The sequence below is a fragment of the Topomyia yanbarensis genome, chromosome 3 (genome assembly GCF_030247195.1).
Source record: "Topomyia yanbarensis strain Yona2022 chromosome 3, ASM3024719v1, whole genome shotgun sequence".
NCBI classification, from domain to species: Eukaryota; Metazoa; Arthropoda; class Insecta; order Diptera; family Culicidae; genus Topomyia; species Topomyia yanbarensis.
The window spans coordinates 71,851,219-71,875,331 of record NC_080672.1 but is presented as its reverse complement, the minus strand read 5'-3'; the positions used below and the strand labels follow the sequence as shown (position 1 = coordinate 71,875,331).

The following is a 24,113-nucleotide window of genomic DNA, read 5'->3' as shown; positions in this document are numbered from 1 at the left end:
CAGCGATATTACACTCACTTGTAGTTTTCCTTACAGGACATTCCATGTGAAGATTCTCTCTCGAGAGGAGTGGTTGTCTGGCTTTATGGAAAGACAACAACAAACGCAAGTGGTTTGCTACACTGACGGTTCTCTGATGGAGGGACGTGCTGGTGCTGGTGTCTACTGTCGTGAAATGAGATTGGAACAATCTCACTCACTAGGTAGATACTGTACTGTATTCCAAGCAGAAATCTTTGCGATTATGTGCGGGGTGCAATCGGCCCTTCAACTGAGTTTGTCCGGCAGAGTTATAAACTTCTGCTCCGATAGTCAGGCTGCAATCAAGGCCCTTAGCTCAGACAAATCCCGGTCCAAGCTAGTGATCGCGTGCCGAACTCAAATCGAAGAACTAAGCATTGTCAACACTATCTACCTTGTCTGGGTGCCCGGACATTGCGGTATTACTGGAAATGAATGGGCTGACGAATTGGCCAGGGCAGGTTCAGCGATTGACTTCGTTGGTCCTGAGCACACGCTGCCAATTTCGACAAGTTGGATACGGGAAAAAATACGGTCCTGGGCTTCGTCCGAGCACCGCAATTATTGGAGAAATCTACAAACGTGTCGCCAAACAAAGGCGTTTCTAGAACAACCATGCCCAGTGGTTTCGAAAAATCTCTTACATTTTTCGAAGCTCCACTGCGGCATGCTGACCAGGGGTTTAACCGGCCACTGCAAACTCAATTATCACATGGCAACTATTCAGCGCGCTGAGTCTTTTTCATGTGATCTTTGTGAATCCGACTACGGAACCTCATATCATCTGATATGCAACTGTCCAGCGGTAGCGCAGTTGCGATTTCGAGTCTTCAGCCGTCCTTATATAGACGAAACCATGTTTGGTCGACTGAAACTCAGAGACATACTAAAGTTTCTTATCCAATGTGGTAAAGAGCTTTAGGCTTATTCGCAGGCAAGTTGAACTACTTGTGAGTTTAACTTACCTGTTGTTTATTTTTGTTTTGTGCTGTTATTTTTCCCACCCTTCCAATTCTACTTCCCCACACGTCCTTGTCCTTTCCTTCCGCTCAGGAAATGATGAAAACACACGGCAAGGCACAAATCCCCGACTATGTACGGGAAACGTGCCATTTGAGCCAATATATTCTGATTCCTGATTCCTATTTTTTCTGATTTTTATTGCTTTGTTTTTTTATTTTTAATAGTTTTTCAAAGCAATGACTCGCAAGTATAATTTGCGCACAGTAACTGCTGTAACAGTAACGTTGCGTATTACCAATGTAATGCTGGTCAGAAATATTTTTTTCATTTCGATTTCCACCCCATTTCGTGGCATTTTCCATACCTCTATTTTTAAACTTTCACTCTTCCAATTAATTGCACTTTTTCAAAAATATCGAAATTCCATTTTATACCGTTTCTAGGCAATTCTTTCAACTTTTGGAAACATTTAATTTATTTCATATTGGTGGAAAATTCGCAAAGTTATAGTAATTTTTGTGAAAAAAGTCAAAACCGCGATTTTTTCAATATTATTTTATTCAAGCCTATTTATGTATCATTGATTCAATAAATTCCGTACTTTCACTCACACAGCTATTTTCGCAATTAAAATACGAGGAAAATGATATATTATACATTTCTTTTATTTGCATTTTTACCTGCGAAAATTGCGATTAAACGCGTGGGGTACATTTGTACCCCAGTGCAACGTTCTAGGGTAGAAAACGCAAGGGCAACGTTCTAGGGTTAAACTCACACAATTTTCTCAGAGATGGCTGAATCGATTTTCACAAACTTAGTATCATCTGAAAGTTATAACGCTCCCATGAATTTTTAGTTGATCCGACTTCCGGTTCTGGAGTAACGGGTTGAAGAGTGCGGTCACACAGCAAATTCCCATATAAACTGGTTGATGTCCAAATGACGTAAAACATATTAAGATGGGTTCAACATTACTCTAGTTTGCAGATCTGGATCAGTAATGATAAAATCAAAGCAGTTTTGACCACATTGGCCACCTATGACGGTTCATGATGCCTCCGGGGAACTCGCCAAGTTCGTAAGCAAATATCACCCCTATTACCCAGCGAATTCTCTACCGATTTTTCAAACTTGATTTCAAATGAAACATACAGTAATACCATTGACTGCTGTTGAATTTCATTCGGTTTTGACTCTTGGTTCGGGAGCTACAGGTTACAGGTTAGTAAGGAACTGGAATTTCCCATCGAATAAAGTGCCATGAATTCTGGAACAATTACGTTTTTACGTTACGAAAACAGGAGCGTGAACAAAAATCATGTGTTTTTCAATTATGTTCAATATCTTTTCAGTAACGTCCATATAACGCTTTTATTTATGGAGATTTATATTTTTGTTTCGTGAACTTCTGTCACGGTCTCCGCCATACCATTACCGCACCAATTTTCTATAGTGTAATAGTTCACAACTTTATGAACATTATTCATAAAACCAAAGGACTCGTGACTTTATTCATAGATTTAGTAACCTTTTTCAGAGCCCGAAGTGAGCTGATTCTTGATTTATTGCATCTTGAACATGATCTAGTCGTGATTGTTAATTATTTCATAAAATCAAAACATATTTTCTCGTGAACAATTATCGTTAACTAGTACATGATTCCTAATATATTTGAGACGAATCAATACCCATCCTCGCGAAATAGTTCACAAAATCATAAAATATTATACATGTATTTGTAAACTGAATCATGTCCTAGTATATCAGTCACAAGTCACTATTGGTACCTGTGAAATAATTCATAAAATTATGAAATAATATTCATCGAAAGGTGAGCTGGTTCATGATTCCTAGTGTAATGGTTACGCCTGAACGCGCGAACCCGTGGAATAGTTTACAGAATCATAAAATTTTGTGCTGGTGTTGATGAACTAGTTCATGATTTCTAGTATCATAGTCACGATTGATCATTCATGCTTGTGAAATAGTTCACAAAATCATAAAACATTATTCATGGTTTCGTGAACTGGTTGATTATTCCCAGTACATGACTCACGAACTATATTTAGAACATATGCAATTTCATTTCACAAAATTTGGATTTTGTTCATGAAATACCATACAGTTATGTCCACCTACTAGCGACTAGTAATAGGTGCGAGAAGCGGATATAGGAAAACTATTAGCACCTCGAACATCGTTATTCATCTGATAAGGTCCTATATGATGTCCGGACAGAAAACGAAAACTGCGCTGAGCAACAAAAATACATTATAGGGCCACAAATCCTGTTCGTGATATAGTTGACAAAACAAGATAGCGCGCATCAGTTGAACTTTTATGATCCAAGTCAAGTTGTCACGTAAATCTGAGTAAAAAATCCAGTAGTGATTAAAAAATAGCGCATCTAAATAAGGCGAAGAGAAATTAGGAATATCATAATAAAACTTCTGATATCATGAACATGAGTCACATTACTCCTCGTGTCAAATTCGAAAGTGAGCTCAACAATAAAATATAACGAACGACCAAAATAATAAAGTGTGATTTGAATAAAATACCACGATAACTTGAATAAAATTTACGAAAAACGGGACGGGAAAATAATGAATATAAATCGTACTGCTCAGCGAGAAAAATCCGAGAGTAAACTCAGGAATAAAATATTAATGTAGCATGATGAAAAAGAAATTACGAAAATCGCGACAAAGCTCCTGGAGTCATGAAAAATGTTTTATTGTCGGCTCTTTTAATTGATATAGTTTATACAAACTAGTGCATCACCAAATCATGAACAAGAATCATAAGAAAAACTAAACACGTCCATGGTATGCCAACCGAACATTTGAATGTAACGCAATGTCTTTTGTTGGAGTGAACAAGTTTTTTGAAAACACAAATAATTTCATGAATGCGAGGTTTATTATGCATAATTTCAGGAATTTGGTCACGATTTTGGAAATCATTCAAACGAGATCGTGATTTTTTGTTCATGAATTTATGAATGGATTTTTTCCGAGCATAAAAACCGATCCTGACGTACTGGAGACAAACGATAAACGCCATTTTTCCATATTTTACTTCTAATTTCCGAAAAACAATATACGGGCACAGCGAATTATTTTTTGACGAACAGTGTAATCTAGATCATGTATAAATTTTTCGATTAGGTACTGTAGACTTTTGTTTTCACGACAAATGAAATTTTGACGTAAAAAATCGAACTTTTCGATTAAACGTTTTTTGATCTTTTTTGTAAGAATTTCATTCATTGAAGCAGATTAACACATCGATAGCTAATGATGTTCGTTTTGCTTGTTGAGCTGAAAAAATACCCATTGAAAATTATGAATACTGGGAGAAAGCTGCATAATTTTGTGGCAACTGTTGCAAAACTGTTTAATCATCTGCACCCCTTTCTCTTCCCAATCCATTCAAATAAACAAACTCAATTCAATGCACAAAACCTCACTTTCATCTGTTCCAACTGACACAAAAATACCACTCGTGCTGCATCCTGCCATCAATTCCATACCCAAACAAATGTATTTCTATTTTTGCATCAAATTCTACTCGTAGGTGGTGACGCTGGTGGTTACTTTCCCCGCTGCTGCTGCCAAAAATTTGAGCCTTTTATCCATCTATCATTAAAACACACATTGCCCACCTCTCCGGGATTTGCTCGCCCGCAATGAAAGTCCTGGTGCCCGGCCCGTAAAAACTGCCACATCATTCCGCACTCGACAACAGATGCATGATGTTTTCCCGAAATAGACGGGACAGAAATGAAGCGAACCAAAAAAAATGTGTGCTTGGTCTTTTCCAAAATTTTCGTTTTCCCAAATTTTTGTCCTTCTTCCCTCCGTCCGTCAGGTCCGCAGTCTATTCGCCTGCCTTTCCTCCCACATGGTCCAACGTACTCTTCGAACCGAGATGTGGGTTCCGAATTCCGATTGATTCATTACCAACCGTCAGCCGCTTCGATTAATTCGCTTGATTTTTTTTTCCCTCGAGTCTTGTAGCGCTTTTTGGCATTCGTTCTGAGTCCGGTTCGGTTGGCCAAGGTGCCAAGAAGGAAAATATGAAATATTAACCGCACCTTCGCAGTTCTTTACCGCTGCCGCTACTTCGAAAAAGCTGACCATATTTTTACGCAATCTTCGCACCGTTAATAGGATTAACAGAGAACTCGGTGTAGCTCGCTTTCAAAAGCCCTAAACAAGATCCCCGCTTATCGACCCGATCTCATTATCCTTCCGACACGCTTGTTGAGGGTGCCAAAGACGTGCGCGTGCTTTTTACGGATCTTAAAAATCGATAATTATGCATCTCTTGACCCCTGAAGGATCCCAGGCCAGGCTGCAATCCATTCAACCGAGCCGGGTCCGTTCGGGTCCTGCTGCATTCAGAGCGGAATGAATCCCGGAAAGTATCTCGCCGATCGTTAGCTGAATTATGAGAACGTGTTCAAAAGTGGATTTTTTTTATTTCTATGAAAAGAAGGAGGGAAAAAAAATCTGTCGCAGCTTAATCCTATTCGCTGCACCACGTTAGGTCGTAATCGTATTAGCTAAACTGTTGATTGTTGGCAAAATGGCTCAATTCGGCCGACGGGGAGCGGAAAATGGTTTTTGCTAATTGAGATATTCTGACTGACTTTGATTTGATCAAAGTTGAAAGGCGTGAAATGTGTTGAATTTAGAAGAAACTGGCAGACAGTCTTGAAGTATGGTTTTCTATTGGTGAATGTACTCCCCATTAAAGCATAAAATTCCATATTATTTTTTGTCAAATATGGGTTATTTGTTGTATTGTTTTCTGAATTGTCTTCGATTCACATCGCATAAATAAGACTACCAGGTTTTTTTTAATATGAAGCAAAATACCAAATATTCAATGAAAATATAAATCTTGAACAGTGTATTTCTCGGTTTGCTGTTTTTCAATGCGGGACTCTTATGCTTCAATGGAGAGTATATAATCCATAGAACCACCAAATCTGGAAGCTAAGGTTACTTTTGTGTTTTTGAGTGCACAACATATATTCACAGCGGAGAAAAATTGAGTTTCGATTATTTAATAATTATAAGTATATTCTTGTTATGTCTTCTTGAGATATTGTTTTGTTAAACTAGTTACCAAAATAATCTAAAATTATTTAAATTCATTTCAAATACCTATTTAAATTTGGTAAGTCAGTTAATGAAATCTTTTTTCCCGCCTTAGACACTATACATACAATTCAAGAATGTCGAATGTTCCCATCGAATACCTTTCCAAAAATAAGGTCAACTTATTACCCGCCACCTAGAACCCACAGCTGGATTTCCCTCGACGACTATACTCCCATTTACCGCGAGAGGTTCTATACCTATGCAGACACGTGTCCTTTAATTTTCCACTATTCAAAAGAATTTCTTGATTTCCTTAAACTCTGGTAAGAAATAACAATTTTTGATAGGGCGACCTCTCTGGCCCGGTCGATCTATCCCAAATGAAACCCCACCAAAACAAGCACCTACTTTCTTACAATAGTATGCATACGTACATTTCTCTTTCACTTCCTCCATCGGTGGTGCTGTGAGAAGTTTCCCCTATTCGAAAATTCTTTTGCAGTGTAGGGAAAAAATCCGGCGCGTGCGGAGGAATTCTTAAAATCCCTCGAATGAAAAGTTGGTAAATTTTTTGAAAACATGTTAGTAACTGATCATCGCCGACTTGAACGATGCAATTATACAGTCTGATCTGAATATTAAGATTGTGATTCGAACCGTCGGAATGCACTGGGAAACGGAAGTCGCACGGGGGTCAAAGATGAAAAGATGGTAAACTGCGATGGGAATCTGTATGGGGTGTTAATTGTGTCGTCTTTATGTGGAGGGATCCGAACGCGACGGGGAAGGTTTTAACTTCTTGAGGCTGGTCATGGAATTGCGGAACCGAAAATTGAGGTTATATTGAGGGCTTGTGTCATCTATTAACCTTCAAACTGTCAATCCCTCATAGATGCACGATGTTGAAATAGGTATAGTGTTAACGACATTGATCCGAGTTTTTACTTTTATTTAAAATCAATAACATACAAAAAGTTCTCTACATTGAACAATTTCCGTTTTAAAGACGGTGTGGAATTGCGTTTGTTGTTGCCAAATAACAATTGATACCAAAGGAGAAAAAATTGCATTAATTGTAATGAATGTAATTAATTAGAAAATTGTAAATGTAAATTGTATTTAAGCTTTCAAAATATCGTCCGGCCAGGAAGACTAAGAAAAATGACAAATCTATACCGTTTATTTAAAACGTAATATCTAACAAATGTTAACAAACTGAGTTTATAATGCCAAATAAAAGCTAAGCATTGACTCATTGTAATACAGCACATGAAATATATCACAACTACAAGCCCGTCTCTCAAAACGTCACAGTAAAATGTGCCATCTACAAACGGTGTTGCCAAGACCACATATCGTCGCTGTTGTGCTATCTTATGACAAGCGCCATTTAGCACTTTTCGAGAAAAACGATTTTTAAAGTTTGAGATTCAATATCTTAAAATTTATAAATGTTAGAAGCTTTTCGGAGAATGCATTCGATGCTTCTATCTTTTCTGAAGTAAACTCTCGATTTGTGCGAAGATCGGTTGACTATATTTACAGTTTTTGCTTAAAATGTAAACCAAAGTCGCTCACATACGTGTCATAAGTGTGTATTGATGATAAAATATGTATGACGTGTCGCAAATGTGTACAGAAGATTTCATATAAAAATGAATTATAACTGATTCGTAAAATTATGCGTTATAGATCACTATGTCCAATATTATATTTTTCCATGCGATAGGAGCAATATCAGGTTACAAAATTTTTGCAATTTTCCTCCTTTATTCAGGAAAAACAATGAACAAAAATTGGTTTCATTGACAATTTAGAGACAATGTATATCAAACAATGTTATTATTGACAGGTGACTAGACGAAACAAATGTTCTTCTTGCATAATCCATCACTACATTTCGGTATACTTTCCAAAATAAGTGGAAATCTCAAAAGAAAATTTGTTCAATAATCATGAATATATAAGCCAACCATTCCCAGAAAAAAAAACTATGGTAGGAAAATTTTATGCTCCCGAGACAAGAACCTAGCTAATGCTTATGGTTGATCTGCATAAGAATTACCTATGTCATTAGAGACATCTGTTGGCTTGCTATAAGCTTTTCGACTTATAGCAAGCCAACAAACAAAGAATGTTGTCTCTTTTTTCTTTGTCATAAGATAGCACAACTCGATCACTCGATAAATTGGCGCTTGTCATAATCGTGTTTCGCTATATCTCAGTAACCCAGCAGAATTTCGAAATTCTGAAAACGCGAATTTATGGAGAATTTAAAACTTAGTAATATGGCATATCTAACTCAGTTCACCCCAAAATGGCGTTTGTCATAAGATAGCACAACAGCGACGATATGTAAAAGAGCATAATAGCAAAAGTGATCGGCAAAAGGTAATAAAATAATAGTTAAATAGAATTAGAATACTTAGAATACTCGGTTATATTATTACCTTGTTCATCCAATGACGAAGAAGATGATTGGCAGGACACTGATGACTTATGAGCATGTTAATAACAAAAAAAATTAACTTTGAATGTAGAAATATATGGAATGAACTGTAATATTTCAAATGTTTATTAATTTCGCATAATAGTTTATTTTTCATGCTTCATAATACAAATAATTTATTGAAACGCTAGTCTATTTTGCTCCACATTATTTCAAGGATCCTATTAGATCCCGCCATGATTTATATATGTATCAATAGGGTATTTCTTGCTGAACATCAAAAAAATAAATATAGCTGCTACTACCTGCTACTCTACAAACCATAGCCCCTTAAAGTTAGCCCAGAAAAACCAAAAAAACAGACATACACCCTAAAAACGAAGAGATATCGAGTTGGTGTATTCCGCAAAAAGGTGTGTTTTGAAAGCATCTACAACTTTCTAGAACATCGAGAAACTGTAAAAAATCAAATAAAAAAGTTACAATGAAAGAACACTTTTTAAGGGGGTATTCCGATATGTACTTCAATTTCACCCAATAACTTTTTTCGCTTAACAGATAGCCATTTCGCTACTTCAACAAAGTTTCACAAAATCATTTCGTCTACAAACTTTCCTTACATGACTCTCAATTTTGGCAACAACTTGCAAAGTTATTTTTTTTATCTGCGTATGTACCCCCTTAAATAAAAATTTTCCAACATTATATTAAACTACTTAAAAAATGAAGAAACCTTTCCGACGACATCAAAGTGCTATAACCAATAGTTTCGTCGCAAATATCAATGTCCGGCTTTTTTTGATTTCGTCCCACTGTGCGCCGTGAACAATCTCTAAAACATTGATTTTTATAGGAAATATTACATCGATTCGAAAATTCAACAGTATGTGTAAATGTTCATAATTGTCATATTTTGGATTAAACGCATGCATAAACATTTTTCTAGCTCAGAAATGCATTTCGATCAGTGAGAATCAGTTCAGTATGTGAAAAAAAGTTATTATTTTAATTCTTATGCTAATACCTACCATTTCGAAGCGGTAAAAAATATCCACGACGCCATTACTTTTCATTGGATTCAACTGAAACCGCCATAAGATTTTGTTAAAACTAATTATTCTTGCTCAAGAGTAATAGAAGTTTTTCAAGATTGTGATGAATTCATTTTTATTTATGATACACTTGAAGAAGAGCTGTTGGACTTGAATAAAACTAATAGGAATTTTTCAATTCAGAAAGGTTAGATGGAAGATCGCCATAAATCCAGTCTATTTAACATTAAAAATGACAATGTTGAAATAAAAATGCCTATGATTAATTATTATAGTAATTACAATTCCATCTAAAAGTTGTTGATTTATTTCAACAACGCATGTTAAATAGAACTATACGAACAACTAACGACATCTCGCTATATGTACAGCACCTACAGATTTGCAAAGTTAACTGAATAATTTATAATCATCGAGTTGGCTGTTTATACACGATTGAGGTATATGTCACGGTTTCTCCGTTGGGATACGTCACATACCCCGTCAGTCATTACAGTTTGTTTATTATAGATCGCTCTTATGCAATAGTATTTTCACTTCGTTTAAAGTTTTAAGAAGGTTTTATGGTAGCATTCTTAAGATACATTATGCTTCAACAAGAACGTCATAAAGCTATCTTTTGGTTTTAAGGAGGTTGGAAAGCGATGTCTTAAGAAGAGGCTCAAGAGTCTCTTAGAACTGCTCATAAAACTAATTACTCTTATGAAAAATGTAGTTTTATGAATATTTCTTCAAGAGTTCTTGAAGCACTCTTAAATCCCGTCAAGCATATAAAACTAAATGCCCTTTTCATAAGCAATGTTAAAACCAGATTAACTATGTAATGCCTTGATAAAACTACCATAAAACTTAAATAAAACCAATTAGCATTTGGATTGTTACTTGGGTTGACAATTATCGAGGAATTTCTGCGCTCTGTGCCATTTCCAAGCTCTTTGAGTTAGTCGTGGTGGAGTCAGTGTTTTTTCACTGTAAGGAATATATTTCTAAAGACCAACACGGATTCATGCCGAATCGATCGACGTCGACGAATCTACTATCTCTAACTTCTTTTGTGTCCGAAGGGTTCGATGCGAATCAACAAACTGATGTTATATATACTGACTCATCTGCAGCTTTCGACAAAATCAATTACGATATCGCAATCGCTAAATTGGGAAAACTTGGCTTCAGTGGATCACTCCTGCGATGGTTCCAATCCTATCTCGTTGGCCGTCAACTCAGTGTAAACTTAGGTGATGCATACTCCAAACTGTTCTCCGCAACGTCTGGTATTCCGCAGGGAGCGAACGGACGCACTATATTTGCAGCAGCAATTTGACACTTTCAGCAGATGGTGTGAAAACAACCGAATGATTCTGAATCCGGCGAAATGTTCTGTGATATCGTTCTCCAGAAAAAAAAAATCCCTGAGTTTGAATATAACTTGTCTAGAGCTTTTGTTTCCCGGGTGAGCTGCGTTAATGATCTTGGAGTGCTGTTAGATTCAAAACTTACATTTAAGAATCACATTTCGTATGTTGTTGGTAAAGCATCGCGAAGCCTGGGCTTCATTTTCCGTACGGCTAAATCCTTTACAGACATTTATAGTCTCAAAAGCCTCTACTGCTGTTTAGTGGGCTCCACGCTGGAGTATTGTTCGGCAGTCTGGAACCCGAATTACATGAACAGCAGCGATCGAATTAAAAGCGTTCAACGAAAATTTATACGTTATGGTCTTCGACGCCTGCCTTGGCGTGATCCTGTTCGTCTACCAAGCTACGAGAGTCGGTGTCAACTCATCCAGCTCGATACCCTTCAGCGTCTTAGAGAAACTGCAAGGACCTTATTCATCTCTGATCTTCTGTCAGGACGCATCGATTCTCCAGATTTACTAGAGCGAGTCAACATCCAAGCAAGGTCCAAAACGTAAGCGGAAACGTTCTTCTGAGATTGCCGTTTCGACGAACTATTCAAACATCTAATGCCGCTATCACGGGACTACAACGCCTCTTCAATCGTGTGTCGCACCTGTTCGACTTTCATTTGTTTCGGATATCATTAAGAAATCGATTCCTGCAGTTTTTTAGATGTAATTAGTTTAAGTTTCCATCATTGGGGCTGAGTGCGGCCTGTTGATGTGCGCGATAAATAAATAAATACGAATGTAAACGTACAAAGCTTGAACCAGAAATTTGATTGAAAATTTAGTTAAAATCTGAGTGCATTGATTGGAGCATCGAAAAGCATATGATTTTACAGTTTCTTTCGTGTGATATTACATGTTATTTATTTTACAGCAATATTGGAATAAAAATAAATTAAAGTGCACTGGGTTTCCGTTTAATGAAACTGTAATTTTCAATCAACGTGTAAATTATAATAAAATTTATTGAAGAAAGCACGGTAAGTCGCGTGTGATTGTGGTGGAGCATTTATATTTATGCTCCAAATATGCATCTGAAAATAAATTTAAAATCGCAAAATATTTTTTTCAGTCTAGTCTACACATACACATCTAATACATGTAAGGATCCTGGAAAATTGCAGACGTTCGTCCACAATTTTTCTTGTCATTATTAACGTTTGTGGCACATATTGAATATGACACAAGCATTAAAGTGGCCAGGCCAACTGTGCAGCGTACAAAATAAAGATGATTCAAAATTATACGGCAATCAAATTGTTTATTCAATGAATAATTTAATCAACTGATTATTTTGAATCTTGAACAAGGAAGAAACGTGGACAACCGTACACAACCGTTTCAATTTGATGGAGGTTTGATAAATCGTTGGGAGTGACTTTGCTAAGAGGGTTAATGTCACTCCTTTGGTCCTAGGTTACTGGGATGGGACAGAAGTATTTAACTCTGTCCTGGGTAATGAACCAGGGTTATAGCGCCCTTACTCGCTCTCTGAAACAATAGAGAAAATTCGCGTAATCGGTTAACTAGTAGTAATATAAACAAAAAACTCATAAAAAGACAAACCAACAGACAACTCACCTTCGACAAAAATCCATATAGGACTTCTATGTCCTAACAACAACACTTTTCAACGGAAAGAGATAGAAATTAGGTGTCTTCTACAAAGTTGTAGAACGGGCTTTTTCAGTAATTCTTCCGAACATCCCAATATTGTATCTCTCTTCTATTAAAAGTTACTGTTGGCGCCCTCTATGCGATCACAGGGGGAACTTAATTGTTCTAACTAAAATATAACTTGTATCATGTACTACAATTCTTCTGAACATACTATTAAGCTAAATCTAACCGTTATTTTACAAAAATGTATAGTTCGTGAAAATCGAGTACTAGTACACAAAATGCGAGCTACTGGGTTTTCTCCATGTAAATTGTCAAAAAATCGCATACAAACTTCAGGCACGTTGGTCCGGTAGCTCGACTTGTCCGATTTGCTTCAAATTTGGAGCAAATACTCCTGGTGGGACTAGGAATCGACTCAGGGATGGGGTGGCAGAGGCTCCAGATCTTCAGTCTTTCCTTGTATACCCCTTGTCTGCTTTAATAAATAAGATTATCTATATGCTTTTGTTGGATTCAATGTCTGTAAATAAAAAAAATCATATTTTTTCTTTCAATCAGCATGAACTGTTCTTATTTTTTGACATCGCTCCCGTATGGCATTATTAAATTGTATTGTTAGACGGAAGTGTTTGTATATTCGACCCATAAATAAGACGAAAATAGTTTTCATGTAAGTGTCGCTAGTCATAACGATATATTCTATATAGCCATCAATGGGACATAGAAATAATATACCATTCTATTTGACCCCTTTACAAAACACATCGAAAACGAGAGAATAAATGGATTAAGCTTTTATTTTGAATAACAGTGTTTATACGCATTTTGAAACTTAAATGTAATCGGACCACAAAGAGAATCAATCTAAAATGTTTTTATTTCGAAACACGAGGAAAGAAAAGAAAAAATAGATCAATTCTAGAACTTTTATTCAAACGACATATCTACAATGAGTGACTTTCTATGTTTAATTTCTCTTTCGATTTTTACAGCGTCACTATACCATTTTTCACTTATTTTACGGTACAGATCGAAAGACGGTGGTTCTGACTTGCATATTATGCAAAGAGTTGAGGGATAAGCGTTAAAGCGACCGAATTATTAACAGAAGACAAAGTAAACAAAGAGAGTCACTCATTGTAGATATGTCGTTTTGAATAAAAGGTCTAGAATTGAAGACATTCCCCCGTAATCTAGGATTTTGATATAATGATCATTTTAGTTTAATTAGTGTTTGATAACCACATTTCAACACTTGTTATTATACCGATACTTGGCAACCACCATATAAATCAAATCAAAGTAGGCTGGTAGAAAAATGTTTTCACTTTTTGTTCAGAAGTCTCATGATATAGACGTGTCATAATGAAGGTGACTGATACCGGTCCGGAAATTTTGAAAAGTTCCCACGGCTGTGTGTTCGTCTACGTGCTGGTTATCTTTATCAAAAAAACAAACGCGTAGGTAACCCTTGAAATGTATTTCTAACACTACCGAAAAATAGCTCATCTATTGTATAGGTTGACGACCATTTTTTTTGGGAGTGCCGTTAGAGAAAACACTGCAAGAATAGAGACCGCGTTAATTGCGAAATCCGTGTAAAAAAACCGTGCTAATTCCGAAAACCGTGTAAAAAACCGTGTTAATTGCGAAATTCGTGTAAAAAAAACCGTGTTAATTCCGAAAACCGTGTAAAAAAAACTGCGGTAATTTGAACGATTTTTGAATTTTGTTTGCACGGATTTCGCAATTACATACCACGGTTTCTGCATTCATTCTAAGTCTTTTTAAATATGTACAAAAAACTTAGAAAATTTTTGAACAATGTAGACGAATCTTGAAGATTGAAGTCGGCACTTCAAGGATATGGGTGTTTTCAGAACAGGATTAACGCCTAGACGCCAAATGTCGATGCCTGACATCATTTTGAAAACTAAGATGGCACCTTTCGGTTAAGTGAAATTCTCTAAAACCCAATCAATATGGGTATTGTCGGAACGGGCTTGATGAGTGTATAATAGAGATCAATGCCCGAAGATATTTTGTAATACATGATGACTACTTCCGGCATAGGAAAATCTTATATAACTCAGACAATATGGAACGTTTTGGAACCGGATGACTAAGCAGTTTCCAGATGTCTACATCTGAAGCCATTTTAAGATCCAAGATTTCAACTTACCGAAAACCGTGTTCATCTCAAATTTCCACAAAGGCTACTAGCGGTAGCCACACCGTGATCAGCGCTGTCCCAGACTACAATCATGAACCGGACCCAATGGCAGTTGAAAAAGTAAAGTTGCGGGCAACATCCAGCTAGAATTCTTCAAAAAACCGCAAGGGACCATTTCATTGGAGTTCAGCACCGATTGAGTCAGAAAGCCCAAAGGAAAATAGTGAAGCTCTCGCGTCCCAGAGATTTCGCAGGACTAGCTTCACTCGATAAATTTGAACTTCCAGAAAACTTGAAGAATAGAATTGGTTGTTGCTCGATTCTTCCAAGGAAAAGTGACAGCCGATAGTTGGGAAGCAATGACATCTAAGAAGGCTGTCTCTAGAACAATACTGTGTGACAGATGCCACCTTCGATACGGTACCTGGGTTCTTCATGTAGTTGTTTTCTGTCTATGCAAGTGTTGGGTTTTGTCACACAAACACAATCCCTATGGGTCATGTCTTAATGACCAACAAGACCTACGCTCTGCTTAGCTTCGCTTAGCTTAGATAGACTGTCCGTAGTTGCACTTCGTGATTGGTCAATTGAGTGAAAATGCACAATGAACCAAAAAATACTTGGGAAGGACACATCATTCTCACTGTGCATATCCCACTGATCCAACATTTTCATAAAGGTATCAATAAAGACGCCGGCAACGTACAATGCTGTTCTATCGGGGAAGGAAATGAATGTTAGTTCGACACTCGCTGTTGATAGAGACCGAGACTACCTCTGCATCTCCACGAGCATCAAGGGGGAAAGATCAGGAGGTATGGCTTGGTAGACAATTTGATCTTGGCAATATGTATGAAAGTCGCTCACAGCCATTATCCGAGAATATTAAACGAACAACTTGAACTCCGGACAGCTTCGGGAGTGTTGCTTCTTATTTACACTTCAATGGTTATTTCCAGATTTTTTAGCTTGTTTCAGTTTGAGCCAGAAAATGTCTTGAAACCTACTAAATCGATATTTCTTCAAATATTTTTACAGTTGGAAAATTAGTAAAGAAAAGAATAAAACACCAACCGCTGTCAAAATGTATTAACTGACAGCGGTTGTGGCCAGAACCCGACCCAGCCTCAGGTTCAAGAAAAAAAAACGGCATAAGGTGGCTCGCGGGGAGGTAAGGGATAGGAGTTCTGTGTCAGAGGTGAATGGCGACATAATTTGATTTCATGTTGCACAATAATACAGCTTTGCCAACCAGACCAACAAGACCGACGCTCTGTATCAAAATTTTTTTAGAAAAATTGGTGGAAGTGTCTAACCAGATTGAAGTAGAATTGGCCAGCGAACTGATCCTGACGGACTTTGAAAAAGCAATGATGAATGCTTTTCATAAAGAAATTCCATACGCTGCACAAGTTGGGTGTTTTTTCACTTGTCTTAGAATCTCTGTAAAAAAAAGTTCAACCAAGCGGACTCGTCCCATTATTTTCTAGCCTCAACCCCCAATAGCAAGATGTACGAAAGCTATAAAAAAAACTTCAAGTTCTCGCTTTTTTACCTCCTGGCGATGTTGTACGTGGATATAAGATGATTTCGGAAGATCTTTCCGAGTCAATGCTGCCAGTAATCCAGTACATGGAAGAGGCGTGCATCCTCGGAAAAAAACAAAAACTAAAAAACTCCTACTTTTTCCTTGAAAATGCAATTACCACACAAAACCATTCTGCTTATAACATCAATATCCGGAAATAATTCCTTAGAATGTACCATCATTACTATTTTAAAATAAAATCACATTTTCAAAAAACATATGTAATGAAAGAAAATTGAATAAAAAATCAGTTTGTCGTAATAGAACCGCTAGTCACAACAATTTTTCAGTTGTTACACTACTCTAGTGCATGCGGTGAAGCCAGCGTGATGCGGCCCAGCCGCCTATCCGAAACCAAACATTATTATTCTAAGGTTAAACAAATCGTGAATCACCCTTCATTGAATGTTTTCAGCTCCAACCGCTCTATTTATCACTCATTTTAGCCTATTCGGCCTAATGGCCCATTCAGCCTGATCGGCTTGATGACGAGTTCGACCAAATGACCTTCGGCCTAATGACCCTTTCGTCATAAAGGCAGTCGGCCTAACGGCATTCGACTGAACAACATTCGGCCTACCGGCTTTCGGCCTAATGACCCAGCACCATTTGCTTTCACTCGGTTAAATAAAGTGGTACAAAGAAAGAAATGAACCGAACGCCTATAGAAGTAAGGAAGTGCAAATATCTTTTTACTCAAGCAAGCTCAAAAAAAGGTATTTTTATTTCCGATTTTTTTTTTGTGAATACAGTGAAGACCCGTTTTTATAAGCCCCTTGGTGAATTTTAGGCTGATAGAACGGGGACATTGACAAAATCGGGACATATATTTTTCTTTCTTTTTAAGAAACCGAAGGTCTTGAAATATTCTTCTTTGCTCCGTAGATATAGCCTCATAACCCTTTCTGATTATTTAGATTAAATTTCCCTTAAGGGGGTCTGACAGTGCAAAATTAAAAAAAAAATTAGTATGCTTCAGATCTCTAAGATAAGAAAAAAATGTTCAAGAAAGGATTTACTCGAATTCAACTTGGTTCGTTCCATCAAAGTACCAACTATCAATTTTCATATGAATCTGATAAAATCGGGTCAAAAAGCTGATAAAATCGGGGACTGATAAAATCGGGTCTTCACTGTATCTAAAAGTCTCGAAGTGCAGTCAGCAAGAAAAAATAATTAATAAGCAGCGATTACCATTTTTTTCGTTATATTTTTCCGAAATATTTTTTTTGATTCACTGAAACTATGAAAACCGCAACCTTTTCAAGTGACTGGTGCGAGTGACCCCGCTCAAATCTTGAGCGTTTTTTCAAAACGTCATATCTGCAATGAGCTCTTTGTTTACTTTCTCTTTCGATTTTTACGACGTCACTATAACATTTTTCACCTATTTTACAATACAGATCGAAAGACGGTGGTTTTAACTAGCATATTATGCAAAGAGTTGAGGGATAAATGTTAAAATGACCGAATTATTAACAGAAGAGAAAGTAAACAAAGAGAGTAACTCATTGCAGATATGACGTTTTGAAAAAACGCTCAAGAAATATGTTGTTTTTTGCTTCTATTTTAAAAATCCGGCTGAGGCATTGTGGTACGTAAACGCTCTAGTACTCAGTAATGGATTTGCTTATGGTATAAATATAATAAGTTTTTGACCATCTTTCCAAACTCACCACTAGAATTGTTCGGCTTTTGTGCTTTTGTTTTGACTTCTAACCATTGAAAGGAAAGGAAGAACGAGATACTCTTGGAAGGATGTGGGTGTCCATAGAAAACCAAGGAGAGTGACTAAAACGTTGTTACTGGTTGGAACCAGTAAGAGAGAAAATTGAGGGCAAGCATTTATAGTTTTCAGATCATAAAATCACCTAGTTTTTGTATTGTTGTATTGTGTCACTATATTTAAGAAAAAATAATGATACAAAAATATCTACGAAACTTGTAGTATGCATCTCCAAATGCAAGAAAAGCCGGTACATCTACTTGACTAGGGGTTTGCTCAGGAACACAAATTGTGTCCCGTTTTTGGAGCTAACGTCAATCCGGTGTTAGCTTTGTCCTCGCACTAAGTTAGTGTCAGATTCGGATGAGACGAAGTCAAAACGCAAATTCTATAGCTAATCATGAACGTGGAAATCTGTTTTATGGCTTTGTGTATTATTTGACGTGCATGAATAGTGACCATCGTACTAGAAATCAGGAAGAAGAATATTCTGAATTTTGTGACTATTGAGAATAGCTTCCGATAGAGAACATCATTTAAATTTTTCAGACAATCTTTCAACGGCAAATGAAGGCAGTGATATTCTCATTTAAAACAATAGCTCTGTAGTTTGTATTTTAATAATTTATTTCGATTCGATAAATAGTTACAGGTAGCAGATCTAATAACTTTAAAATTACAACAATGGTATGTTTCGCCATAAAATCCTTAACCACTACAAAAGTGTCTTTGTATTAAACCTTACCTCTACTCTTTGATTTTGTGCTCTTCTTGGGCATGCTTTACAATTGAGATTTTTTTTACAAGTTTTACATGCATCATCATCATCCTTACTAAATAGTCTTAGGTTTTTATAGTTCCCTATTAAAATATTCATCAAGTTGTAAAATAGTTTATTTTGCTCGCTGCAGTTCTGCAATCGGATCAGTCTTCATTTAGAGTGCTTAGAGTATAAAAAAACAAATGTCCAACAACGACTAGTTTTTACATGCCTTGCAATTGGCTAGGAGATACCTCCTGCCTTTCTTTTGTACAATTATCAACCGCCACCAACCACAACCCCGTTTTAAAACTAATCCCGCCGTGTCACCCTGAGGCCCCCATCCGATCTCAGTGCGCCTTCCGAGCAATATGTAGGAAGAACCCAATCCGATCCTCGCTCTTCTCCCCGCACATGTTGCACTTGTACACATCGTCATACCCGTGGTATCCCATGTGGATCGTGTACATCACATCGTTCTTGAAGCTGATGTCACAATACTTACACTCGAAGGATCGCGTCGGAGTGGTCTGCACGGCACTGCTAACTAAAGTGACCGCTGATTCTTTAGATTCAACTAGCGTCTTCTCCGTCATCGTGGACTGCTTACCGATGACGACGCCGCTTGAAACAACGGTTTGATGCTGCTGCTCCCGCCGTTGATCTTCATCCGTGTGTTCATCTTCCGAGTTCTCCATCGCAGCGCCGGCAACGCCGGTTTTCAACGTTTTCGCAAAATCGTTCAATCGTTCCAACTTAAAGGCACGACCCTTGCGACGATTTTTGCTTCCACTACCACCTCCGGTGGTGGCATTGCCGTGGCCAGTACCGCTGCTGGTCGAAGGCGTTTGTGGGGTGAAGCTAGCGCGACTGGACGGTGGAAGATCTTCGCTCACTTGATAGTCCATATCGGTGTCCGTCGTTGAGTGTGATTCGGCTTTGAGGTTGGAACTGTCCGCTGCTGCGGCCGTCATTTGCTTTAGCAGTTCGTCACTTAGGTTCGGGTTGGTGGTGTTGTTGCTGTTGTTGGTGTTGCTGGTGATGCTGAATGAGGACGAGGAGGAAGATGACGGAGATAGGTTGTTTTTGGAGGGACTTTCGGTGGATTCTTCGTTGTTTAGTTTGTCGTGGAATTGGTTGGAGAATTGTTGGTGGAAGTTGGGTGAAAGCTGAGCGATGGCGGCTTGTTGGTCGGCAAACATCTGGAAATTGAGGTTCAGGTACGGGAATAGCGGGAGATTGCTGGAGGCGGCGTTTTTGAACATGTTGGCCAGCGGACTCTGGAGTAGCTGGTGCGGGAGCAGATTTCTGGCTAGGTTCGATCCACTCGGGGGAGTGAATGGGTTTTGGTTCGGTACCGGTGGGTGTGATATAGGAGTGAGTGGAGCTTGAGCGGGTGATTGTGGAGGTTGACGAGATTCTGATTTCAGATCTCCAGCGGATTTTGGCAGTTTGGTTTTGGGACCTCGGCGAGTTCCGTACACGTCAATAATTGGCAGTGGGTTGGGCGTTCCGTCCATGTTCAGCACGACACCCGGTTTGTGGGCATACTTTCGCAGGTGCAGCTTCAGAGAATGGCAGTATTTGGTAGCGTAGTTGCAATCCGCACAGCGGAACTGGAACACATTCGAGTGGGACTTCATGTGGGAATTCAGCATCGATTTGTTGACGCAGCTGTAGCTACACTTACTGCACTGGAAAGGCTTCGATCGTTGGTGGTTCCGTAGGTGATATTCGAGATGATGTTTGTACTCGGTAACGAAGGGACACTTGGGACAGCTTAGCATCTTTTCTGGCTTGATGTGACTCCGGGTATGTTCCCAAAAGCTTAGTTTAGTAACTGCTACAAATTCGCACTGTTTACATTTGAATTTCTTGACCTTTCCGTGAGAGTTGATTTTTGGCTTACGAATTCCTTCCTCGTCGTCACTGCCCTCATAGGAATCGCCACAGTCGGATCCATTGTCTTCTTCTTTCTCGGGAGTTTCCGCAATATCTTTGGGAGATTTTGGCGGAGTCACATCCATCGGTGGAGTATGGGTCGGTGTGAGAGTTGATGATACGTATCCACTGTCCTGTTTACTGTAGTTACGATTTGGAGTTGTCTGCCTTGGTAGCTGCTGTGGCTGTTGTTGTTGCTGTTGCGGATGTGGTACAAACATTCCAGCATATCCAGGTGGGGTTAAGGGATTGAATCCCAATGGATTGTATCCGTGTATCAATCCATTACTGTTGGATTTAGCGTCGTAGTACTGACTTCGCCCACTCAACGAATCCATACTGTCCACGCTCTGTGGGGATGTTGGGCTCGAGTGGGACATTGGAGTGTCTTGCTGGTGATGATGGTGCTGGTGGTTGTGGTGATGTGATGTAAATTGCTGACCATAGGCGTTAGAAGTATCCAAAGGTTCGGATTTGATGGTCATGTCGTACCAACCGCCGGCATTGGGCTGCTGCTGCTGCTGCGGAAGTGAACCGGACATGATTGAGTCGTAGTTCTGCATCGTGCGCTGTTGACGGAGAGAGAAGGGGGAAAAGATAAAAGCCATTAATAAAATACGCCATGTTGCTGATGCTGGGTATTTTTTGCGTTCGTGCGAGGGTGAACTCCCCCAAAATATTGCCGTTTTACTGACCAAGCGAGTGCGGCAAAGAATAGGCACATTAGCTTACACACATTGCCAAGAGGACGATTATTTTTATTTTCATCGCGCTAGCTTTTTATTTACTAAACACCGCGTGGAATGGGATTCTTGGTAGTGTGTTTGCTACATGGTTTTCCCTTTCTCCAGTAAGTTTTTTTTCGGTCAGAAGGGAAGAAAATCGATAAATGGAATAAGGATCTCTTTTTGCTGGCAAAGATTGCTTAGGCGAACAGTTCAACCAGACGGGAAAGTCGCCACCTTCTTTTCTATTGGACTTTATTATTGAGACTGGGAACATCGTGCTATTCGAAATTATAAACGAAAATATTTTTCCAACTGTCAATACCTCGGTTAATCCCTTGAATAGCTATTTCGAAACTGTTTTTAAAGGATTAGCTTTGGAACCAATTCAAAACAATCAACCCGATATGGGTTCCATCAATTTTATTATTTTACAAACCATCTTGAAGCTGAAAGTCATTCCCTTCTCAGCTGAAAAAAAGTCCCAAAATCTAAGGAACGACCTCCCGTTTATGGGTTCATTTGAATATTCATAGACCTATGGGCAATAAAAATGGCTCATAAAAATCAGCCCTCATTCCCTCATTATCCCACAGGCAACGGGGTAACGGATCCGTTGACAAATAAAACAAAACAAAAAAATGCTCTAGTTCTGGTCGAGGACAACAGGGTACAGGGGGAAAAAAGAGAAAATGAAAGTGACTTTTTCTACCTCTAAGACCCGTTCCGCCTCTTATTTGCTTTTTGCGGGGGTAGAAAGTCAAACTGACCGGTCGTAAAAAATCTGCTCTTTGCCAATCAAATTCCCAGAATAAAAGGTCGTTTGCCTGCAAAGAGTTGACCTCGAACTGGACCCTCATTAAGTACTGTTTGTTTAACGGAGCTTACCTATTGCTTTCAGCGGCTCTAATTGACGGAACACTTCTGGTAGTCCGGAGTTCGTGTGTGTTTCAGCAACCTGAGTTCCCGAGTTTCATCGTTTGCTTCCCGATAAAAAATCCTTTCTCGCACTGCGTGCGTTGAAATCCAACGATTCACACTTTAGAATCACAATTCAATCACTTTTCTATATGGGCAAATACTTCCAATAGTTTTCACCGATCGTATATTTTATAAATTACACTATTTCACTTTACTTCGAACAAACTTATATAACTGGAAAAAAAACTCCTTTAGTGAACCAATCGATTCTTGTTCCAACGTATTCAAGAGGTAACTGTTTTCATTGATTATCGACAAACTCCGATTTTTCGTTTTCTATTAGGAGGTGACCTGCTGCTCCTGCTCCGTCAACTTTACTCGTTGCGAGCGCTTTAAAAACTGATCCGAGATTTTTTTCCGATGACCCCGACCTGCAGTCGAGAACAGAAAATATTGCCTTTTGCGACAACGAGGAGGAGAAGGAGGATGAGCGGGGGAAAAATAGGAAAACACACAAAATTCGGAATCAACTCACCAAAGCACAGACGGCGTGTGAGTACCGTTTGCTGTTGTTCCCTACTGAGTGCTACTGCCTGCCTGCCTGCTGGCTGAGTGTCTGGTAGTGAGTGACTCTCGGAGGGAGTGAAATTGATTGCAACGACGGAGATGACGTGTGGTTTTCGGTTTCGTTCTCGCTCTGTTTATGTTTTCGCACTGGCATGGCACGAGAGGACACCCTCCCGGATAGGGATATGGATTACGGCAATGAAATCGAAAGTGTGCTACATTTTTCTTGGGGAGGGAGTATTTTTTATGTTTCAAGCGGGTCACTCACCAACACAGAGACGGAAGGATCGTTGGTTTGGATTCGTTAGGGTTCAGTAGCATTGAACTTCATATGAAGTGTCGAGTGGGAGTGAAGGAAAATTGGAAAAAACGCGATGCTGGTCAGCAAGTAGCCACCGGAATTATGGCAAAGGGAAAAAGTTGGCAATAAGGGCTAACTGAATCATTATTTAGCTGATTATGTGCACACAAAACGTTTACAAACTTTCTTGTTAAAATTCTTGAATTGTTTTTTAAAACATTTTTGTTCTAACATTTTATTACCACAATATTTAAAATTTCAATATCGACATTTGAAGCGCATACTATGCACAAAACTTGTTGGTGTGATGCATTACTCTTTTATTCAGTTTGTTTATTTTATTTTATTTATTTATTTGGCATCGTGTCGTATTCAACAGCTTGCTAATTTTAGCGATTTAGGTTTTAAATTTCTTAAAACTAGAGGGTTATAATTTAAAGTTGTCTTAAAACTCTTTTTAAAGACTAAAGGTGCAATACTTTGTTACAACTTAAAATCAGTGCACAGTGCGGTTTTCGTTGTGATAATAATGATGATAAGGTAGTAAACCCACTATCAGTGGAAGGGCTACGCCAGTAGCTGCACACGGAAAAAAATCAAAATCCAGAAGATCACGATTTCGTGAACTGAACCAATTAAGAAAACAGTGACCAAGTTCCTGAAATTATGAATAATAAATCTCGTATTCATGAAACTATTAAATATTAAATTTTGTGTTTTCAAAAAACTAGTTCGCCCCGAATCTATACATGGCGTTACATTTCAATATTTGGTTGGGTTA

The 24,113-nt window shown here is 38.3% G+C and overlaps 2 protein-coding genes across 2 annotated transcripts in view; both read right to left on the bottom strand.

Annotated features, from left to right (window-relative positions):
- The window catches only part of LOC131687649 (whirlin-like), a 622,772-nt gene that overhangs the window by 575,951 nt on the left and 22,708 nt on the right, over positions 1–24,113 (bottom strand). The window lies entirely within an intron of this gene.
- Positions 19,177–21,485, bottom strand: LOC131687648 (protein hunchback-like). The gene is made up of 2 exons (XM_058971744.1): positions 19,934–21,485; positions 19,177–19,897 (listed from the first exon to the last, which is right to left on the bottom strand). The coding sequence occupies exons 1-2, from the start codon at positions 21,424–21,426 to the stop codon at positions 19,228–19,230; spliced, it is 2,163 nt and encodes a 720-aa protein (XP_058827727.1). The 5' UTR covers positions 21,427–21,485; the 3' UTR covers positions 19,177–19,227.

Excerpts from the sequence above, each read along its gene's own strand:
- LOC131687648 (XM_058971744.1), bottom strand. The coding sequence starts at position 21,426 with ATGGCTTTTATCTTTTCCCCCTTCTCTCTCCGTCAACAGCGCACGATG. Across the intron at positions 19,898-19,933 it reads TCTCCGTCATCTTCCTCCTC|CAACAACACCACCAACCCGA; the intron begins GTCCTCATTCAG and ends CACCAACAACAG.